The sequence below is a fragment of the Oncorhynchus tshawytscha genome, linkage group LG04 (genome assembly GCF_018296145.1).
Source record: "Oncorhynchus tshawytscha isolate Ot180627B linkage group LG04, Otsh_v2.0, whole genome shotgun sequence".
Taxonomy (NCBI): Eukaryota; Metazoa; Chordata; class Actinopteri; order Salmoniformes; family Salmonidae; genus Oncorhynchus; species Oncorhynchus tshawytscha.
In genome coordinates this window covers 55,880,176-55,903,364 of record NC_056432.1, presented here as the reverse complement: position 1 = coordinate 55,903,364, position 23,189 = coordinate 55,880,176, and the positions used below count along the sequence as shown (strand labels likewise).

Genomic DNA, 23,189 nt, shown 5'->3' with positions numbered 1-23,189 from the left:
AGCAAATCCAGACAGGACCATTTCTTCCTCAGGCAACCTTCCTATCTCTATCTGACCATCACTGTGTACTGAAAACACAATTACCAGCACTCACACACTGACGCAGGCATGCGCTGTCCATCCCTTCCCCCTAACACATCTTGTCTCTGCCCTATCCTATATTCCTGTCCCCCTCCTCTGTGAGTAGATAAGTGGATATGTACCTATGGCCATGAAGTCCTCGAGGTCCCAGGGCTGTAGCTGGGCCAGGGGCCCGCTGTAGAGCAGCAGACCATCTGCAACCTCCGTGATGAACTCCAGGGAGAGATGGCTCTCGAAGCAAGGCCTTATGGGAGGAAACCAGGCATAGCCGTTGCCATGGAAACTGTGTTTGGTCTGCTGGCACTCTGGCCCCTCGAACTGCGTAGGGCACTGGCATCTAGGGCAAGATAACAAGGAAGAGGAACATCACCCAAAAAATTATAATATAAAGCAATGTAGTTATTTCATATTTTCACCTCATCTATCACACAAGACTGCTCTATCAGGATGTCCCTGCAGAGGCCGGGATGGGATGGCCTGCTTCTGCTTAACAGTCACACACACACACACGCACGCACAACACACACAATTTGCTTCTAGTTGTTCTCAATTGCATAACAACCCTTATTACTAAATATTGTGAGTGCACATCCCAACTAAGCATCTAGCAGTCTATATTAGCCCCCATGGACTCCTCACAATCTGGAGAACACTATATTTCAGCTTTCTCTCTCTCTCTCTCTGTCTGTCTTGCTCTCAGACTACTGTTTTCGCCTCCAGTGATTCCCTTCAGAGAGATTCACTCCGCATCTCATGCAGATGTTCTTATTATCAGCCGTACCATAGGGAGAATCCATCACTAGTAACAACATTCTCTGTCAGACGTACTGTGGCAACCGAGCACAGCTGCACTCCTCCCTCCGGTTATTCTGTCATCCCCTTTTCCTTCATTCATTCCTCCTTTGTCACACACAGACACACGCACACTACCCCACTGTATCCACCTGTTGTGGAGACAGCTAATATAGCTGGCACACACATACACACACACAGGCAATCCTGCGGCATCAATCAAGTGTGGCTTTCTCTAGTTAGTTTAGTCAGAAGCCCAGCTATTTTCTAAGCCGGTTCCCTCTCCATCACCCTACTCACAGCAGCCTAATAATAGTCTTCCAGGCCGCCATGCTCCCTTCATTTCGTTCCTCTCTCATTTGTGTGCTGCGAAGGGAGAGAGAAGAGCTCCTGGCTGCCACATCCGACACTCTTGCATTTAGTCTTTCCCATTTCCCAGTCTGTGCTCTGAACCCAGATTGAAAAGGAGAGACTGTCAGAAATGATAGTCCCCCCTAGCACCTGGCAGACATGCAAATGCGGGAGGAGTGAAACAGGCAGGCGGGCCGTGCGCAAACACAATGACATGCTTCTTCTAATAACCAGGCGCAGTAATCAAAGTTTAGAAGACACACCGTAGCAAAAAGAGAGAGAGAGAGGAGAACACATGACTGTATGCACGCATGATCGTATGCACGCATGACGGTAAGTCGCTTTGGATAAAAGTATCTGCTAAATGGCGTACGTTATTATTATACTATAGGAGAGAGAGGATGAGGATGCACTGGAACAACAGCAGGTGGTGAACGTTGCTTTTAGTGCAGATCAACTCGGACAAAACAGAGATGCTTGTTCTAGGTCCCAAGAAACAAAGAGATCTTCTGTTGAATCTGACAATTACTCTTAATGGTTGTATAGTTGTCTGAAATAAAACTGTGAAGGACCTCGGCGTTACTCTGGACCCTGATCTCTCGTTTGACGAACATATCAAGACTGTTTCAAGGACAGCTTTTTTCCATCTACGTAACATTGCAAAAATCAGAAACTTTCTGTCCAAAAATGATGCAGAAAAATGTATCCATGCTTTTGTTACTTCTAGGTTAGACTACTGCAATGCTCTACTTTCCGGCTACCCGGATAAAGCACTAAATAAACTTCAGTTAGTGCTAAATACGGCTGCTAGAATCCTGACTAGAACCCAAAAATTTGATCATATTACTCCAGTGCTAGCCTCCCTACACTGGCTTCCTGTCAAGGCGAGGGCTGATTTCAAGGTTTTACTGCTAACCTACAGAGCATTACATGGGCTTGCTCTTACCTACAGTATCTCTCTGATTTGGTCCTGCCGTACATACCTACACGTACGCTACGGTCACAAGACGCAGGCCTGCTAATTGTCCCTAGAATTTCTAAGCAAACAGCTGGAGGCAGGGCTTTCTCCTATAGAGCTCCATTTTTATGGAATGGTCTGCCTATCCATGTGAGAGACGCAAACTCGGTCTCAACCTTTAAGTCTTTACTGAAGACTCATCTCTTCAGTGGGTCATATGATTGAGTGTAGTCTGGCCCAGGAGTGTGAAGGTGAACGGAAAGGATCTGGAGCAACGAACCGCCCTTGCTGTCTCTGCATGGCCGGTTCCCCTCTTTCCACTGGGATTCTCTGCCTCTAACCCTATTACAGGGGCTGAGTCACTGGCTTACTGGTGCTCTTTCATGCCGTCCCTAGGAGGGGTGCGTCACTTGAGTGGGTTGAGTCACTGATGTGATCTTCCTGTCTGGGTTGGCGCCCCCCCTTGGGTTGTGCCGTGGCGGAGATCTTTGTGGGCTATACTCGGCCTGGTCTCAGGATGGTAAGTTGGTGGTTGAAGATATCCCTCTAGTGGTGTGGGGGCTGTGCTTTGGCAAAGTGGGTGGGGTTATATCTTTTCTGTTTGGCCCTGTCCGGGGGTATTATCGGATGGGGCCACAGTGTCTTCTGACCCCTCCTGTCTCAGCCTCCAGTATTTATGCTGCAGTAGTTTATGTGTCGGGGGGCTAGGGTCAGTTTGTTATATCTGGAGTACTTCTCCTTTCTTATCTGGTGTTCTGTGTGAATTTAAGTATGCTCTCTCTAATTCTCTCTTTCTCTCTTTCTTTCTCTCTCTTGGAGGACCTGAGCCGTAGGACCATGCCCCAGGACTACCTGGCTTGCTGACTCCTTGCTGTCCCCAGTCCACCTGGCCGTGCTGCTGCTCCATTTTCAACTGTTCTGCCTGCGGCTATGGAATCCTGACCTGTTCACCGGACGTGCTACCTGTCCCAGACACATTATTTGACCATGCTGGTAATTTATGAACATTTGAACATCTTGGCCATGTTCTGTTATAATCTCCACCCGGCACAGCCAGAAGAGGACTGGCCACCCCTCATAGCCTGGTTCCTCTCTTGGTTTCTTCCTAGGTTTTGGCCTTTCTAGGGAGTTTTTCCTAGCCAACGTGCGTCAACACCTGCATTGCTTGCTGTTTGGGTTTTAGGCTGGGTTTCTGTACAGCACTTTGAGATATCAGCTGATGTACGAAGGGCTATATACATACATTTGATTTGATTTGATCAGCACGCATGTCAGACTGTCCTGTTGTTTAATAACATGGTATCCCGACCATGACGCAGAGAAATAGAAGGAAGTTGTGCCTAGGAGCACTGGATCTGATGAAGGTTCTGTAGGCTCCGGTTTTACCAAACAGGATCCTATAGTCACACTACAAGGCCATCTCATTGTGGAGAGGCAGGGAGTTGATACCAGTGATATCTGGATGTGGTTACGGCCAGGAGCCATGCCTCTACCTAACCACTCACACATGGGATGGGAGGAAGTGTACACACATGGTCACAGCTTAGTGTGACTAGGCCCCAAGCAGAAAACAAGGCTAGTATTACTCCATCAGACCATCGGACCATCAAAGACATGAACATATCTCCCAGAGTGACAGACAGTAACGTACAAAGGAGGGATCACTTATGGAAAAGAAAGAGGGAGATGGGGAGCAGGAGAGATAATACTGTAGAGAGAGAGGAGGAGATGTAAAGACAGGGGGGTTGAAGACAATGCACTGGAAACATGACCTACCATATCTCTCCATTTGGAAACAATTCATCTCACTCATTTATCCCATCAGAGAAATCAGGAGCATGATTTCAGCCCAATCCTCTTACTGTACTTGAGCTTTTTTTTCTTTGCCCATTTCCTGTTCTTTGCTTTGCACACGGGGATGTTATTTGTTAGCGTTTGAAAGGGACCAAGTAATCTCCCCTGCCCTCCATTTTCAAATCCCACTATTAATCCTGGTATCTACATGTTGTTTCTTATATCTTTAATCTCTGCGCTGTGTCGCTGGGGATCTCTACGTATTTTCTGCGGTTCTACATCTGTGCGCTCAAAGCCGAGTGATAAACTCTGCTCTGCACAGCAACCGTCCACTACCTCAGTCTCTTATCTATTACCAGGCTTGAATTAATCTTTGAATGGTTTCACACACCCAAGCCTGCAGAGGAAGACATTGACCTCTGCCCTATTCAGTTATAAAATGATTCTCTAGTGGAAACAATAATCGCAGAAATGTCAGACTTGAATACATATAATGTGAGGAATTATCTATTAACATGTTAATTGTTCGCTACATTCACAGACTCAAAATGCTTTACAGCTTTTTATGTTCTTGACTTTTCAGTTATAGCGTAAGCCGAAGGATGTGAGTTCTACAAGGACAACTTGTCGTCAACAGGGAGGCTCTTATGATCTGACACATCAACAACTTTATCCTGTGTTTGGGCCAAACTGGCAATGTTAGCTCAGCTGTAAAAAGCCCATGTGTCTGCAACAGAGAGAGAGCTGGGATTAACTCTAGGTTGGCTGCATAAATCATTCTGGTACGGACCAATGGCGAGGCACATTACACGCTTAGCACGTCCAACTAGACACAAATCCTGGGTTTACTTTCTTCTTTTAATTAAACAGCAGAGAACAAAATTAACTTTCCCCTCCTTTCGTGTTTCAAAGGGAAGCTGGATGGACAATTCCAGTAAGAGCATTTGGGCATATGTTCAAATTCTTTCAGGAACATCCATATACACCTCCTTTCTAGACATGAACACCAAAGCAGCGGCAGATTACCTCTGAATATGAACGAATAATGTCAGTGGATTTCAAACGAGGGACTTTTGATGTGTGGGTGGGTGGTTGGGTCTCTCTCTCCCTCCCTCCCCTCCCTGCCTCCCTCCCTCCCTCCCTCCCTCCCTCCCTACCTCCCTCCCTCCCTCCCTCCTATATATATATATAAATATATATGTTTATGTTTTTTTAAATTATCTCGATCTCTCATTAAATTGTTGGTGTACTGTTATTTAAGTGCACTTCCACATTGCTAACACCCTAACAAAAACATACACAGACCTATGATAAAACATGCATCATTCCCTTTTAAATACCTCCTCTGGTGTAGCGGCCAGGTTGGCATTTTTGATGTGTTCATTTCCTTTGCATTTTTAATCACAAAGATCATTAGATTAAATAAAATTCCCCCCACATCACCGGGGGCATTTAGCCTTCCTCCTCAACACGATCCCAGAAGTATTTAGCTTGACGTTGAGCTCGCTCAGGCATTCAGAGCACAACGAGAAAATTCACTCAGGACGACCAACAGGGAACCAAAAAACAGAAAGGCACCGGGGGAGAGAGGTACAAGAGGCAGACATATGGCTGCTGTACTGTAGAACGCAGAGCTCACTCTTGAAGCTAAAGCCTCTCTCCTAAACAACCACCGCTGGGATTACAGCAGTGAGCTGAGCCCAGGTCGGAAAGACATCAAAGGTCTGGCCGGCGAGAGAGAGAGAGAGAGGTGAGACCAGTGGACATGGTTAACTCTGTCCAATTAGAGATGAAGCAGAATAATCAGGCGTGGCTAACAAGGTTATTTAAACAGCCTCTACTAAGTTTTCTGGATGTCTAACCCGACCCCTCACCCCCCAACCCAGTATCAAATGACTTTGCTGCACTCTCTCCTCCTCACCATTAACCCCCCTCAGCCCCCTTGTAAAATGGAGTGTTAGTCCCATTCTCTCTGTTTAGGTGTATTTACTCAGTGATGAAAAATCGCTAGCATTGTTGGTTTTGGATAATTGGAGAAAATGGCTATAAGCGGTGTACCTCATATTTGTGAGAAGTCTTGGAGTTGAAGTGATTAGACTCACAAAGGGTGGGGGGGGCTTGGATCCTTTTGAAAACTTCACTTGATCTATCATTCAGCACCAGCACGGCATTTGTGTGAGCGAGCTAGCGAACAAGCGAGCGCACACGGCTCCACTTGCCTGTTTTATTTTGGGCAAATACTTTCAAAAAGTTTCGTCCCTCTAGCGAGATTTGAAGTATTAGTTGACTTATTGATTCCTCTTCCACACATAGCCCTGACTCTCATTTTTAAAGCATTGCCGACTCCAGGCAACCATCACTACCTCAACAGTGAAACAACAGATCTGAGCCTTCCCTCCCCTTCCCCCACCCTGGTGACTACTAAAAGGTCAGGCTGCCAAAGCCTATTTGCTGCTTTTTGACACCTCCACTCACCCGTACACAACTGTAAACACAATTAAACCCCTACCCCTGTGTGAACATTTCACTGCAGGTGGTATGACTTCTTTCTCACCTGTACCCGCTCGGAGTGTCGACACAGATGCCCCCGTTGAAGCAAGGGTTTCTGGGATAAGAGGAGCAAATCTTGTGGACATGTTCTCTCCCGGAGCAGCTGCATACTGCTGTGGACTCCACCGTCACCGACACCAGTGACATGCTCCCAGAATCCACCACAGTGGGCGTATCGCTGATACTCAGCACGTTGGAGCAGCCGCCGCTGCCGCCACAGTCTGTGTTGGCACACTCATCCACATGTACCTGGCTGACGTTCACTTGCAGGAACGATTGCAGCTGTGGACACAGAGGGAGAGAGAGAGAGAGAGAGAGAGAGAGAGCGAGAGAGAGAGAGAGAGAGAGAGAGAGAGAGAGAGAGAGAGAGAGAGAGAGAGAGAGAGAGAGAGAGAGAGAGAGAGAGAGAGAGAGAGAGAGAGAGGAATGAAGGGAAAGAGAGAGGATCAAGGGAGAATTAAATTAGGAGGATTAAGACAGAAATAGGAGGCGAAAGGAGACAGAGGAACAACAAAGTATAAGGCTAAAAGGTAATCAAGGGACAGCCATGGAAGAGTCAATGCGGAACAGTCTTGATTACCACCAGGGTTTATCCTAAGCCTTTCGAAAGCACATAATGCCTGTTGTTTTAGCCATCTTTTTTTCATCCTGGACATAAGCATTTGGGTTGTGCGATCCCAACTCTCACGAGAAGACGCGCACACACTCATACATGCAAATACCCCTACAGCCATCCGATTAGATTAGAGAGTGTATGAATTCATCTCTCAAACAAATACTCCTTCGCTCTCTCACACGCACACACTTGCATAAATGCACATGCTCACACACACATACGAATATACACATGCAAACCCACACATACACACAAAACCGCTTGGCCCTCCCAGCGTCTGTTCACCATGACCTGTTTACATACATTCGTCGTATACCCTTTCAACACTGTTTATTCACAGCTCAAGTGGGCCACATCGCATTCAGGCAGAGAGACTGTGAAAGGATTTTTCCCAGGTTGAGTATATGTATGCAGAGTTGGATAGGGATCATGACGAGGTCCTAGAGTCCTAGAGTGAAAATGGAATTAAATAGCTCTCTCTCGCTCTCTCTCTCTCTCTCTCTCTGTCTCTCTCTGTCTCTCTCTCTCGCTCTCGTTGCAGGGTAGATCCCAGCATAGTGACAGTGGTGAGGGGAAAGCGGGGAGTGAGGAGAGGGGAGTGGGGGGGTTGAGGAACGATCCACGGATGGGTGATTAATGACATTCTCCCACAACCCCTCAGCCGTCAAAAAAATTATCTGTGGTTTTCAGTGCCGCAGTACCACGGCACATTTCACTTAGAGGGGCCACACTCATCCACCACTTCCCATCTAACCCCCTCCCGACTTCCACTCTGTCTGGCTTACCAGCAATCGGGAGACACCCCCTTCCTTCCCCTCCTCCCACACAAGCACAGTTACATCCCCCTCCTCTCCACTGTGACCACAGACACTACCAGGGCAGAAAAAGACATGGTTTTCAGGCATATGTCACGTATGCACAGTACGTATACTGTATTGTTTGTGCCAGAGTTTAATTGGGAAGAACAGAGCTCCACTGCCTTAGGTTTGGAGACGGCATGTCATGAAAATTGAGTTGATGTCTTTGAAAATGTTCAACCACCTTCACATGTCCAATTGAACTGTTGTTTCTATGCAGATTAACGTGTCTAGGCTGGTACAATTTGATCAGTGGCTGAGAGTATTGTGCCATCTGTATTTGAGTGGAAGTGTTTGGAAAGGAAGAGCGGCAAGTGAGGTCGAGTTCCTCTGAGGATACACCCGTGTGCGCTTGTGTGCGAACATTAAAAAGAGAATGTCAGAATGTGGATGTGTTTATCTCTACCAATCCCACACACAATGAGAGCACATAAAGGAACATGGGTAGAGTGAGAGCCCAAGGGGAAACTTCATGATGTGTATCAAAAGACATCCCCGACTCCCTTTCTCATCTCCACTGCTACCTTCCCCTTCTCACCTCTCCACTCATGCTCTTTGACCTTTTAAATGTAACGTATGTCTCTGGCGCCCCTTTACCGTGCATGTGCACCCCCTATGCCACATTACTGTGCGGTGACTGCCTGAAAAGGTGCTTTGCATTTCTTAGCTGAGAGGTTAAACACTTCTGATATGGAACATCTCCCAATCCACTAGTTTAGAAAGACAAACATATAGCTCACCAGAGAAACATGGTGTATGTGGGTGTATGGGTGTGTGCACAATGACAAATACTAACCATGGGACTGCACACCCAGAATCCCTATACAGGCAGAAGAGATATTTCATCTAAGACCAAATGACCTCTGGGAAGGGATGGCAATGTGAATGCTCTTTGTGCATGACTGTACTGTCAGCTTTATCTAAACACAGTTTGAGGCACCCATGGGGCTTCGACTACAATACCCATGCATCCCTGGGGCAGAGTATGTGGAGAAAACATTAAAGGGCACCCTAGGGACTTGTAGGCCTACAAAGAATATGCTGAAAACTGGAACATCTTTGCTCAGAAGGCAGGAGGGAGGACAAGGAGGAAGATAAATTCTTCAGGTTGGACCTGAGGCTAATTTGTTTGTTTTTAAACCGACAAACGTTTTGCATACCATATTGAATTTGAGTCCAAGGACTGGAGAGGTAGCACCTGAGGACAGTTCGTCTGAATTACAGTTGAATAAGAGATGGGAGGAATAACAGAAAGAGGCGACGCACAGACAGAGCGAACACGCTATTGGGGAACGCTGTGCTTTTCCCCCCTCTAGGTCTCATCTTTCCCCTATGTGGATCTGAGGCATGTCTGTCTGTCTGTCTGTCTGTCTGTCTGTCTGTCTGTCTGTCTGTCTGTCTGTCTGTCTGTCTGTCTGTCTGTCTGTCTGTCTGTCTGTCTGTCTGTCTGTCTGTCTGTCTGTCTGTCTGTCTGTCTGTCTGTCTGTCTGTCTGTCTGTCTGTCTGTCTGTCTGTCTGTCTGTCTGTCTGTCTGTCTGTCTGTCTGTCTGTCTGTCTGTCTGTCTGTCTGTCTGTCTGTCTGTCTGTCTGTCTGTCTGTCTGTCTGTCTGTCTGTCTGTCTGTCTGTCTGTCTGTCTGTCTGTCTGTCTGTCTGTCTGTCTGTCTGTCTGTCTGTCTGTCTGTCTGTCTGTCTGTCTGTCTGTCTGTCTGTCTGTCTGTCTGTCTGTCTGTCTGTCTGTCTGTCTGTCTGTCTGTCTGTCTGTCTGTCTGTCTGTCTGTCTGTCTGTCTGTCTGTCTGTCTGTCTGTCTGTCTGTCTGTCTGTCTGTCTGTCTGTCTGTCTGTCTGTCTGTCTGTCTGTCTGTCTGTCTGTCTGTCTGTCTGTCTGTCTGTCTGTCTGTCTGTCTGTCTGTCTGTCTGTCTGTCTGTCTGTCTGTCTGTCTGTCTGTCTGTCTGTCTGTCTGTCTGTCTGTCTGTCTGTCTGTCTGTCTGTCTGTCTGTCTGTCTGTCTGTCTGTCTGTCTGTCTGTCTGTCTGTCTGTCTGTCTGTCTGTCTGTCTGTCTGTCTGTCTGTCTGTCTGTCTGTCTGTCTGTCTGTCTGTCTGTCTGTCTGTCTGTCTGTCTGTCTGTCTGTCTGTCTGTCTGTCTGTCTGTCTGTCTGTCTGTCTGTCTGTCTGTCTGTCTGTCTGTCTGTCTGTCTGTCTGTCTGTCTGTCTGTCTGTCTGTCTGTCTGTCTGTCTGTCTGTCTGTCTGTCTGTCTGTCTGTCTGTCTGTCTGTCTGTCTGTCTGTCTGTCTGTCTGTCTGTCTGTCTGTCTGTCTGTCTGTCTGTCTGTCTGTCTGTCTGTCTGTCTGTCTGTCTGTCTGTCTGTCTGTCTGTCTGTCTGTCTGTCTGTCTGTCTGTCTGTCTGTCTGTCTGTCTGTCTGTCTGTCTGTCTGTCTGTCTGTCTGTCTGTCATGTCTGTATGCCATTCTCAATAGCAAGGCTATGCTCACTGAGTCTGTACATAGTCAAAGCTTTGGGTCAGTCACAGTAGTCAGGTATTCTGTCACTGTGTACTCTCTGTTTAGGGCCAAATAGCATTCTAGTTTGCTCAGTATTTTTGTTAATTCTTTCCAATGTGTCAAGTAATTATCTTTTTGTTTCCTCATGATTTGGTTGGGTCTAATTGTGTTGCTGTCCTGGGGCTCTGTTGGGTCTGTTTGTGTTTGTGAAACAGAGCCCCAGGACCAGCTTGCTTAGGGGACTCTTCTCCAGGTTCATCTCTCTGTAGGGGATGACTTTGTTATGGAAGGTTAGGGAATCACTTCCTTTTAGGTGGTTGTAGAATTTAACAGCTTTTGCCTGGATTTTGATCATTAGCGGGTATTGGCCTAATTCTGCTGTGCATGCATTATTTGGTGTTTTACATTGTACACAGAGGATATTTTTGCAGAATTCTGCATGCGGAGTTTAACTTTGGTGTTTGTCCCATGTTGTGAATTATTGGTTGGTGAGTGGATCCCAGGCCTCACAACCATAAAGGGCAATGGGTTCTATAACTGATTTTTAGCCAGATCCTAGTATTTTTAGCCAGATCCTAATTGGTATGTCAAATTTGATCTTCCTTTTGATGGCATAGAAGGCCCTTCTCGCCTTGTCGCTCAGGGCGTTCGTTTGTGGAAGTTAGCTGTGGCGCTGTTGTTAAGGCCAAGGTATGTATAGTTTTATGTGTGCTCTTGGGCAAAGGTGTCTAGGTGGAATATGTGGTCCTGGCGACTGGACCTTTTTTGGAACACCATTATTTTGGTCTTACTTTGTTGGAGATAGAAGCACCAGATCATCAGCAAACAGTAGACATTTGATTTCAGATTCTAGTAAGGTGAGGCTGGGTGCTGCAGACTGTTCTATCGCCCTCGCCAATTTCAATGTTGAAGTGGGTGGGGCTTAAGCTACATCCCTGTCTCACTCCACGGCCCTGTGGGAAATGTGTGTGTTTCTTGCCAATTTTAACCTCACACGTGTTGTTTGTGTACATGGATGTTATAACATTGTATGTTTTTCCCTCAACACCACTTTCTATCAATTTGTATAGCAGACCCTCATGCCAAATTAAGTCTAAGTCTTTTTTAAATCCACAAAGCATGAGAAGACTTTGCCTTTGTTTTGGTTTGTTTGTTTGTCAATTAGGGTGTGCATGGTGAATACGTGGTCTGTCGTATGATAATTTGGTAGAAAGCCCATTTGACATTTGCTCAGTACATTGTTTTCACTGAGGAAATATACGAGTCTGCTGTTAATGATAAGGCAGAGGATTTTCCCAAGGTTGCTGATGACGCATATCCCACGGTAGTTATTAGGGTGAAATTGGTCTACTGTCACGACTTCTGCCGAAGTTGGTGCCTCTCCTTGTTCGGGCGGCGTTTGGCATTCGACGTCACCGGCATTCTAGCCTCCACCGATCTACATTTCTTTTTCCATTTGTTTTGTCTGTATTGTACACACCTGGTTCCCATTACGTTTGATTTCCCTATTTAAACCTCTGGAGCCATCGTGGTTTTGTGCGTGTTTATTGTTGTCAGTTGTCTCGTTTATGTGATTCTGGATTTTCGTTCTCCTTGTTGGAAGATTATTTTTGAGTAAAGTTACTATTATTACTCATCTCTGTGTTCTGTGCCTGACTCCGCCTTACCCACATCACCTAGACTCTGACATCTACACTTTTGTGGATTGGGGTGATCAGTCCTTAGTTCCAAATATTGGGGAAGATGCTCTTATTGGCATAGGAAAAAAATGTTTACATTGCCAAAGCAAACAAAATAGATAGTCAACAAATTTGAAATAAACAATAAACAATACATTACAGTTACAAAAATTCCAAAAGAATAAAGACATTTAAAATAACATATTATGTCTATATGCAGTGATGTAATGATGTGCAAATAGTACATAAGGGAAAATAAATAAATAAACAAATATATCGGTCTCTAGGTAAGCCAATCAGACGAGGAGGGTGCTTAATGGCTACGTTCTTAGAGAAAACTAGCTGAACACCCATTTAATGATACAGTCAGTCATACAAACAAACCATAATTACACACTAGACCTAAAATCATCATGCTCATTAGCAGTACTTAGCAGCATGTCCAGTACAGACGTTTGGTTGTTGCTGGTCTGACGTGAAACAAATGTCTATTATGTGCTCTGATGGTAAGCTGATCATGTCCTTGCTTGACGAAATAAAATGCTGTCTCACAGGGTCACTGTCGCTGGGGCGGCAGGGTAGCCTAGTGGTTAGAGCGTTGGACTAGTAACCGGAAGGTTGCAAGTTCAAACCCCCCGAGCTGACAAGGTGAACGAGACAACTGACAACAATAAACACGCACAAAACCACAATGGCTCCAGAGGTTTAAATCTGTTGTTCTGCCCCTGAACAGGCAGTTAACCCACTGTTCCTAGGCCGTCATTGAAAATAAGAATTTGTTCTTAACTGACTTGCCTAGTTAAATAAAGGGAAAAAAACTGGGGACCAGAACAAAATGGAGTCTAAAACAACCTTCAGTCACAAACCCATCTCTCTAAACATCAGCACCTGCTCTGCAACCAACAAAGCCCAAATCCAATGGTTAAAAATGTAGGAAGCATATATTTTTACTCACCAATGTAACAACACAGTGTTGTCAAGTAACTTAGGTATAGTGACGATCTGGTTACCTATAAGTACAAACATCCATCCTCGATATTACATCACAACCCGGAAAAACATTTTCTGACATCACTTCGACATTCTAATCGGTTTTATGTAATACAAATAGAAAAGTGAAGTGTAACGTTGCATTGGGACTTCTGATGTATATACTAATGCAAACAAAACATGTGGTTATGTTTATGCTACCAACCATTTAAAGGTGGAATACGCAGAAATGTATTTTATTTATTTAACCTTCATTTAATTAGGCAAGTCAGTTAAGAACAAATTCTTATTGACAATGATGGCCTAGGAACAGTGGATTAACTGCCTTGTTCAGGGGCAGAACAAAGGATTTGTACTTTGTCAGCTTGGGATTTGATCTAGCAACCTTTTGGTTACTGCCCCAACACTCTAACCACTCGGCTACCTCCACCATTTCATGGTAGCAAACATTTCTAACAGTTCTAATTTCAGTTTATGTGACAAAACAAGCAAATCTAGAGAATCATTGTAACATTCAAGCCGCTGTGAAATATTTTTTCAATTCCAAAATATATTGTATTTTCAGCTGTTTGATGCTGGTGTACAAAACCGAAAGTAAAAGATGAAAAAACAGAACAGATACACCGCTTCTTAGGCTTGCTTTCAATGAGAATGACAGATCTCTAACTCACATTTGAATTTGGTCGAGTCACCCAAAAAGTTACATATCGCAGCTTTAAAATACAATAAATGTGGTAACACTTTCTATGAATATCATATGCATAATGCATACAGCATTACACAAGTTCTCATAATATATTATACAGCATTGTCATGAAGTTGGCCTGTGGGTAAGGTTTATGAACCCCCCATAAATACCTTTCTCCCCTCTCTCTCTTGACTCTACTGAAGGACTCTTGAATAGCCTTTGTTAAACATAGAGAGTCTGGGAACATCAAACAGTGAGGGGGAAGGAACCATTTTTCGGTAATAGAACCAGTTGAAAATATGCGTTGGTACTTAATGAATATGATGTCAGTTCGGTTGTCATCTGAGACATTATGACTGATGACAGGACGACACAAACTGTATCTGGGAAAGTCTACACATTCTAGTTATAAGATTCACATGGAATTATTGTGCAATTTAAATGTTTGAATATGAAACTATTTGTGAAAAGACTACATGTCATTTTAGCTTCCAAATGAGAGAATTGGGTTTTCATAAGGTTAGAGCTCTGCTCAATCAGTGGCCCGCCCCTGTGAAGAGACAGGGGTTATAAACTATGAAACACACCCTTCTCTCCCTCCACTATTTAAGCCCATGACGAAAATGTAACCTCCTGTTCCAAGGACGATAGGATGACGGTCCATACGTTAAAAGGGACTAACATGTCAACTACAGAACTAATCCAACCTCAGCGTGAGCTTTGGTTGTGAATGGTATGAACTTTGAACTCTTATTCACTCCAGAAGTGATACCTCCTAGCCGTGGAGTTAGCAGCGGCCGCTGTAAACATGGGCTAGGAAAGGACGGACAACGTATCCAGTCTAACACACAATGACGATACTACAACGTATACAATTTACCACCAGAGACATTCTTCTGAGGACAGGAAGATCTCTGTTGGCCAACACGGCTAGCATCTACGACCAAACTACACTCAGTAAATATTTATTGCATTTTCGTTTTCCAAATGGGCGGTAATTTAGAATGCATAAGATACTGTATTTACGATAGCATGGCTTCTCCCTTTGTTCCTCAGTCTTCCCGCTCTTTCACTCAAACCCAACCCCCTTTCCTTTGTGTAACCAGCCGTCATGTCGGCCCCGTCCACCAGGGACGTTTTCTGTATGACATAATTTGCATTCTGTGTATATGTAATTCTGTGTGATTAGTTAGGTATTTAGTAAATAAATAATTAAACCCAATTTTGTATTGCTGATTCAACTTGTTAGCCAGGGTTCGTGAAGATAACCAAGAATTTACCATTTTCAGATGAGACAGAAATAAGGTGACGATTAATATTGACTGCTATTTATGTAAAATATTACTAGGTCTTTAAGAGTTTATTCGGAAGATAACAGCTCTATAAACACTCTTTCGTGGTGCCCCGACTTTCTAGTTAATTACATTTACATGATTAGCTCAATCAAGGTAATATTAATTACAGAGAAAGGATTTTATAGAATAGCATGTCATATCACTTAATCCGGCATGGCCAATGACACGACAGCATGATACATGTTCTCATAATGCACTATGATAGCAATAATACAGTGGAAGCATAATAATACAGCATAAGAATAGTTATAGACACACAAAGACTCATATGGACTCACAAGTCTGTATACCAATACTCATAATGCATTATAAGTATAATCATAGTCACTTATAGCTGAGGAACTCTCAACTCCATTCTCTTATATCGAGGCTGAGTTTAGTTTTGTACCTATGTTTGTCCTGTACAACTGCGGTCTTTCTACGAGGTGCTGAAATTCTTGCTTTTAATTGAAAAAAAAATATTGAGTACAACCATCAACCTTTTCCTCATTTGTGTTGCTCATCCTGGTGAGTCCCTGATCCACCTCTACGCAGACGACACCATTCTGTATACTTCCGGCCCTTCTTTGGACACTGTGTTAACAACCCTCCAGGCAAGCTTCAATGCCATACAACTCTCCTTCCGTGGCCTCCAATTGCTCTTAAATACAAGTAAAACTAAATGCATGCTCTTCAACCGATCGCTACCTGCACCTACCAGCCTGTCCAACATCACTACTCTGGACGGCTCTGACTTAGAATACGTGGACAACTACAAATACTTAGGTGTCTGGTTAGACTGTAAACTCTCCTTCCAGACCCATATCAAACATCTCCAATCCAAAGTTAAATCTAGAATTGGCTTCCTATTTCGCAACAAAGCATCCTTCACTCATGCTGCCAAACATACCCTTGTAAAACTGACCATCCTACCAGTCCTCGACTTTGGCGATGTCATTTACAAAATAGCCTCCAATACCCTACTCAACAAATTATGCAGTCTATCACAGTGCCCTACTTTTATCACCAAAGCCCCATATACTACCCACCATTGCGACCTGTACGCTCTCGTTGGCTGGCCCTCGCTTCATACTCGTCGCCAAACCCACTGGCTCCATGTCATCTACAAGACCCTGCTAGGTAAAGTCCCCCTTATCTCAGCTCGCTGGTCACCATAGCATCTCCCACCTGTAGCACACGCTCCAGCAGGTATATCTCTCTAGTCACCCCCAAAACCAATTCTTTCTTTGGCCGCCTCTCCTTCCAGTTCTCTGCTGCCAATGACTGGAACGAACTACAAAAATCTCTGAAACTGGAAACACTTATCTCCCTCACTAGCTTTAAGCACCAACTGTCAGAGCAGCTCACAGATTACTGCACCTGTACATAGCCCACCGATAATTTAGCCCAAACAACTACCTCTTTCCCAACTGTATTTAATTTTAATTAATTTATTTATTTTGCTCCTTTGCACCCCATTATTTTTATTTCTACTTTGCACATTCTTCCATTGCAAAACTACCATTCCAGTGTTTTACTTGCTATATTGTATTTACTTTGCCACCATGGCCTTTTTTGCCTTTACCTCCCTTCTCACCTCATTTGCTCACATTGTATATAGACTTGTTTATACTGTATTATTGACTGTATGTTTGTTTTACTCCATGTGTAACTCTGTGTCGTTGTATCTGTCGAACTGCTTTGCTTTATCTTGGCCAGGTCGCAATTGTAAATGAGAACTTGTTCTCAACTTGCCTACCTGGTTAAATAAAGGTAAAATAAAATAAATCCTACGTAAGCTGAGATTCAATTGGTACATGCAAATCACGCTGAGCAATGTTATTGTAAATATTAATGTTATTGTATAATTTTGTCGCACTGGGCTTTGACTTTTTCATTTGCCTTTTTCTTTCTTGAACTGTTTATGTTAATATAATATCCAGGTGTGCCAATTGTACATATGTTGGGTCTTAATTTGGTCCCCCTGTTGCAGGAGGACCTTCCTTTAATTTAGTTGAGGTTGAAAAAGGCTTCTGAAGCTTGTAATTACGAAAAGCGTATCAACCCCTTCAAAATTGTCCATTACTTATCATGCACATAAATAATTCACATTTCCTGTTGCTTCAGGATTATTTTCTTACTGTAGCAAACTAGCTCACATTAAGGTCCTACATCTGTAAGATCTTGAGGCAATGTATGTTATGTTTGAGAAAGAATGAAGAGCTTTGTGTTGTGTCATCATGAAATGTGCAGAGGTTCATTCGCTGAAAGCAGACCAATGACCACTTCATAATTGTATAGTAACAGTTTATGGTGTATTGTTATCTGTCTGCCTTAGGCATTTCATCACTTTACCCATATCAATCGAATATGACTTTATAAGTATGCTATACACCATAACAAAAATTGTGATGCAGTAATAATAACTTGCTGTTCATTGACAAAAACGTTAGAAATGTATCACACTGATGGTAATTATAATGCTGCATGATCGTTGACGAAAAAGTGACCAGCAATTATAAAACACTATGTTGCTGTACATAAAAAGTGATTATGATTATACATATAATGCATTATGAGTATTGGTATACGGAATTATAAGCCTATTAGTCTTGTGTGTGTGTGTGTCTATAACTATTTTTATATCAGTGAAGGCTCCTCAGAGGAGAAAGGAGAGGACCATCCTCCTCAGTGAATTTAATAAAAATAAAAATTGTATAACATTTAGAAAGTTATCCTTTTTAGATAAAACTATACGAAATAAAATCACATCACTGAATTGATCACATCACTGATTAAACCACACTATTGTGCAAAGGTCTACAGTAGCCTCAACAGCATTCTGTAGGGTAGCACCATTGTATAGCCGGAGGACAGCTAGCTTCCGTCCTCCTCTGTGTACATTGACTTCAATACAAAACCTAGGAGGCTCATAGTTCTCACCCCCTTCCATAGACTTACACAGTAATTATGACAACTTCGTGCTCTTGCAGATTGAACTGACATGTTGTCCACCAAATCAAGATCAGGATCAGAGAAATAATCTAGTACTGAAATCATAAGCTACAGCTAGCTAGCACTGCAGTGTATAAAATGTGGTGAGTAGTTCAAATCAAATCAAATTTTATTTGTCACATACACATGGTTAGCAGATGTTAATGCGAGTGTAGCGAAATGCTTGTGCTTATAGTTCTGACAATGCAGTAATAACCAACGAGTAATCTAACCTAACAATTTCACAACAACTACCTTATACACACAAGTGTAAAGGGATGAAGAATATGTACATAAAGATATATGAATGAGTGATGGTACAGAATGGCACAGGCAGTTGACTCAAAGAGAGAGAAAGACAATAGTTGAACAGTTTTAAACAAATTGATTTCTGCCAAAATGAAGGGGAAGCATGAGAGAAATAGAGATTATCATTTTTTTTCACTTTCAGTTTCACTAGAAAATGCAGCTAGCTAGTTTAGCCAACTGAAACACCCCCGCATCAAACAGAGGGATGCTATGTTAGCTGGCTATGACTTTCCAACACAACACTGGAACTCTTCCAAGTCAATGTAAGCTTTTGGTATTACTCATTTATTGCCACTGGGGCCTGGGGGTGTAACTACTTACTGACTGTACACTAACATTACTGCATGATTGTTGTGGGTTTACTAACGTGTTAGTTCTATTAGTTATGCGGACTATGAAATTACTTTAGCTAATATGGTGACAACGATGTATTCTGTGTGTAGCGGTTTGGTTAGGAAAGGCTATTTCGCCTGGTCACATACAGCTGATGCAGCTGGTGCATTGAAGTCCACAAGTGTAGGGAAGAGGTGAAGGGGAGCGCAGGACTGTGAGAAGGAATACAACGTGGCTGCTATGAAAGTGAACTGTGTTTACAGGTGATCAGGGGTGTATTCATTCCGCCGATTATGTTGAAAAGGTTTCTTAAAACAGAAGCAAACGAAACAAAACGGGGATAAACATACCTGAATTTGTCCAATAGAAATTCTCGTTTGCAACTGTTGGACTACTGATTACACCCTACATCACCTAGATGCAGGCAAGAGTGTGCAAGTTGGGACTAAATGTCACTGTCTGTCACCACAAATTTGTCTCTCGACCTGTGTGCACCTATTTTGTAAACTTTAATTCATAGGCTAGGTTGTAGCAACCTCATAATGGGTATAGGGAAAATGTGAGTATCATGTAGTAGCCTAAACCTATCGGTGTTACATTGAACTGGGTGAATGGAATTTAAATGAGAGTCATCCAATATGCTGTAATAGAAATAAGGCCATGCTCATTAAAAAAAATAATTGTCCTCCCTTATCTTTAACAGCACTGACCGCCACTGGTTTATACTGCATTGTTACTGTATCATAGTGCATTATGAGTACATGTATAATGCTGTATAATGCATTATTAATATGGACTTCATAGAATTTGTTACCAGAAAAGTTTTTTTCCTACTTCACTCTGTCACTGTGTGAAGTGTCTCTCACCTCATGTTTTTAGGCGTTATCTATTTCTGTCAGTGTGTCTCTGCCTGTGACACATCACAGGGTATGTGTATGGGAGGGGTTGAGCGGGAGACGAGGAGAGGGGAGGGGGGGGAGCAGGGCATAAGGGGGATATGAGGTGGAAAACAGAGGGGTAAATGGGGAGAAGAGAGGAGAGCCCTTGGGAGTGGAGCATGCTGAGATTTCCACTTCCTCAATCCCAGCAGGCTACAGGGGGATCTTGAATGTTCAAAGCCAGAGACACGCACACTGGGAGAGAGCGGAAAGAGGAAATGGGAGAAGGGCATACAGGGGGAGATAGGGTAGGGATGGGCTATCAGAGATCAGGGGCAACAAATAAAACACTGTTTAAAAGTTACAAACATCAGGAGCTCCCTCTCCCCATGCCTGTTCCATCACTACACTCACAACTCAACCAATAACACATGTCCTACTGAACCAATTCACAATCGACAGACCTTGAGCCAATCACCAACAGAGCTAGAATATACACTATATATACAAAAATATGTGGACACTCCATCAAATTAGTAGATTTGGCTATTTCAGCCACACCCATTGCTGACAGGTGTGTAAAATCGAGCACACAGCAAATCTCCATAGACAAACATTTCCGTAAAAATGCAACACTCACTACCGAGTTCCAAACTGCCTCTGGAAGCAACGTCAGCACAAGAACTGTTTGTTGGGAAATGGGTTTCCATGTCCGAGCAGCCTCACACCACGCCTAAGATCACCATGCGCAATGCAAAGCGTAGGCTGGAGTGGTGTAAAGCTCACCACCATTGGACTCTGGAGCAGTGGAAACGTGTTCTTTGGAGTGATGAATCACGCTTCACCAATCTGAGAACGCTACCTGCCCAAATGCATAGTGTCAACTGTAAAGTTTGGTGGAGGAGGAATAATGGTCAGGGGCTGATTTTCATGGTTCGGCCTAGACCCCTTAGTTCCAGTGAAGGGAAATCGACACCACAGCATACAATTTCTGATCGGTGTGGAAGAACTTGACTGGCCTGCACAGAGCCCTGACCTCAACCCCGTCGAACACCTTTGGGATGAATTGGAACACCGACTGCGGGCCAGGCCTAATCACCCAACATCAGTGCCCGACCAACCTCACTAATGCTTTTGTGGCTGAATGGAAGCAAGTCCCTGCAGAAATGTTCCAACATCTAGTGAAAAGCCTTACCAGAAGAGTGGAGGCTGTTACAGCAGCAAAGGTGGGACCAAATCCATATTAATGCCCATGATTTTGGAAGGACGTGTCCACATACTTTTGGTAATGTAATGTACTTCAAAACGCCGTTTTTATTATGTGACTTAGGGGTGGCATTTTCCTACTCAATATCATCGACTGGCAAGACACTGACAAAGAGTATGTAGGGCTATGCTTGGATATTTCGATATATAACTTACTTATAATACTTTTTGGATTGTCCATGTACCCAGACAACACAGAACCCAGAAGTGAAGTCTCACAACAAAAGGCCTGGAAGCAGTGATCTACAACACAAAAGGGTCCTCTTTCACTCTCCCAAAATCAACCAAAACATCCCTTCTCTCTAGCTGCCTTATTACTTCTACAAGAGGAACATAGAACTTGGTCTACATATCAATGAATTTAACCACAGGAAACCAATATCTACTTTCTTAAAACTGTCAGGGGTGCACTAAGAATTGAAATGCTCTACCAGCAAGGGAAATCTCCATTGCCATGTCAGAAACAGAGAGAGAGAGTGAGAGATAGAGAGAGAGAAAACATATTTTTGTCTCATATTTCCATTACTCTAGAATTGCAAACATTAATAACCGCAGCCGTCCCCCCTCCCTATTTCCCTCTCCGCGCTCACCATCTCTCGCCACGCTTGTGATCAATATATTTTCAGAGGGGCACACGGAATCCAGATGAAAGAGCACGGACAATCCACAAACCACACCTGAAGCATCCACAACCTCTCGCTCTTCTTCACTTCTCTCTCTCTCTCTCCCTTTCTCTCTTTCACTGATTTCCCTCTCCTTCCCTAACTCTGTCTGTCTCCCCCCCTTTATCTCTTTCTCTTCCTATTTCCCTCTAGCTTTCAACTGCATGAAAGAGGAAGTGAACGTGCGCCTCAATGAAGAGATGTCAGAACAAGATGAAGCAGGGTCTAAGTGTTGGGTAAGGTTCAAATGTTGAAATTGCACATTTCGTCATTTAACAGACACTCTTATACAGAACGACTTACAGGAGTATTAGGGTTATAAGTGCCTTGCCGAGATTTTTCACCTAGTCAGCTTTGGGATTCGAACCAGCGACATTTTGGTTACTGGCCCAACGTGGTTAACCACTAGGCGATTTAATGGTCTGGTTTAACTTCAAAGATTGTTCCTGTGTAACAACTACACTGTAAGGCTCCACAGCCCACAATAATCTATAGCTGGTCTGGTGAACACAGTCCAATACAGCAATAACTAATGTAGTCAAAGTGACAGCACCATAATAACAGCTTCAGACATATTATGCTGTAATTGACATTGCAATGTACATAATCTATTCGTAACATCCACATAAACCAGCTCAAAAAAACTAGAGGGTTATGTTTTTCATTACGTGGAAAAACACAAGGCTACACAAATACATATTGCATATTTTTTCGATTGAAATCCTTCTCTCTTCAAAATAGGCTAGCAACAGTCCCCTGAGTGACTGCATTTTCCATAATTTGACCATGCATGTAAATGTCTTCTGTCCAGTAATTCTGTGTGTATTTTCAGTGGCGTTCGAGTTAGGGTTGCATTTTCTAATGCTTAACATTGAGTCAGGCTCATTAAAATAATCAAATAATCGTTCTAGGTTTATTTGGAACTCAAAATCACAGTATATCCAACAGGATAACTTCCAGGGTCATCATTACACAGTACCTTTTGTTTGTGAGCAGCGAGGTATCCCTGTAGTCTCTCTGCTCTGAGGAAGGGACTGCTGTGCACTGCGAAGCGCACGTCCAGTGTCCTCTCCCTGACGTCTGTCAGGCTGAAGACGTTGATGTCGTCAACGCCCACCGCCAACATCTCCGACAGGAAGTCCACCAGCAGTTCATAACGACTCCTCAAGCTACCACGCTGCTCAATAAAATCCTTCGCTGTGATGTCTGCAACACACACACACACACACACACACACACAAACAAAGTTATACAAGCCAACATATGCCACATGACTCGTCCCTCTCGTTTTCCTAGGCAGAAACAGATGCATCGCTAAAATCTCTTCAATGAGCAGGAGAAACATACAGGCAATAAACAGAATAACAGACATGATCTGCTTGTGACTTGTACTCGTATTAGAGAGACACTCCATAGCTGTAACACTGGGCATATATTTCTAAAAGATAAAGAGCTGTACTCATGAAAAATGCATGTCCTGGAAAACAGCTCTGGATGTATTTAATGAACATTAAAGTTGTGCAAGGACCATGTTCCCAGACCTGACCTGACAGGCCC

At 43.6% G+C, this 23,189-nt stretch overlaps 1 protein-coding gene across 2 annotated transcripts in view; it reads right to left on the bottom strand.

Annotated features, from left to right (window-relative positions):
* LOC112222721 (neural-cadherin-like) overlaps positions 1–23,189 on the bottom strand; it is a 174,399-nt gene that overhangs the window by 17,820 nt on the left and 133,390 nt on the right. For both annotated transcript variants that reach the window (XM_042320917.1, XM_042320918.1), the window contains exons 21-23: positions 22,612–22,838; positions 6,531–6,808; positions 204–418 (exon numbers count right to left, since the gene is read on the bottom strand). In XM_042320917.1, the coding sequence (XP_042176851.1) occupies positions 204–418; positions 6,531–6,808; positions 22,612–22,838 (720 nt within the window). The remainder of the gene's footprint in view (positions 1–203; positions 419–6,530; positions 6,809–22,611; positions 22,839–23,189) is intronic.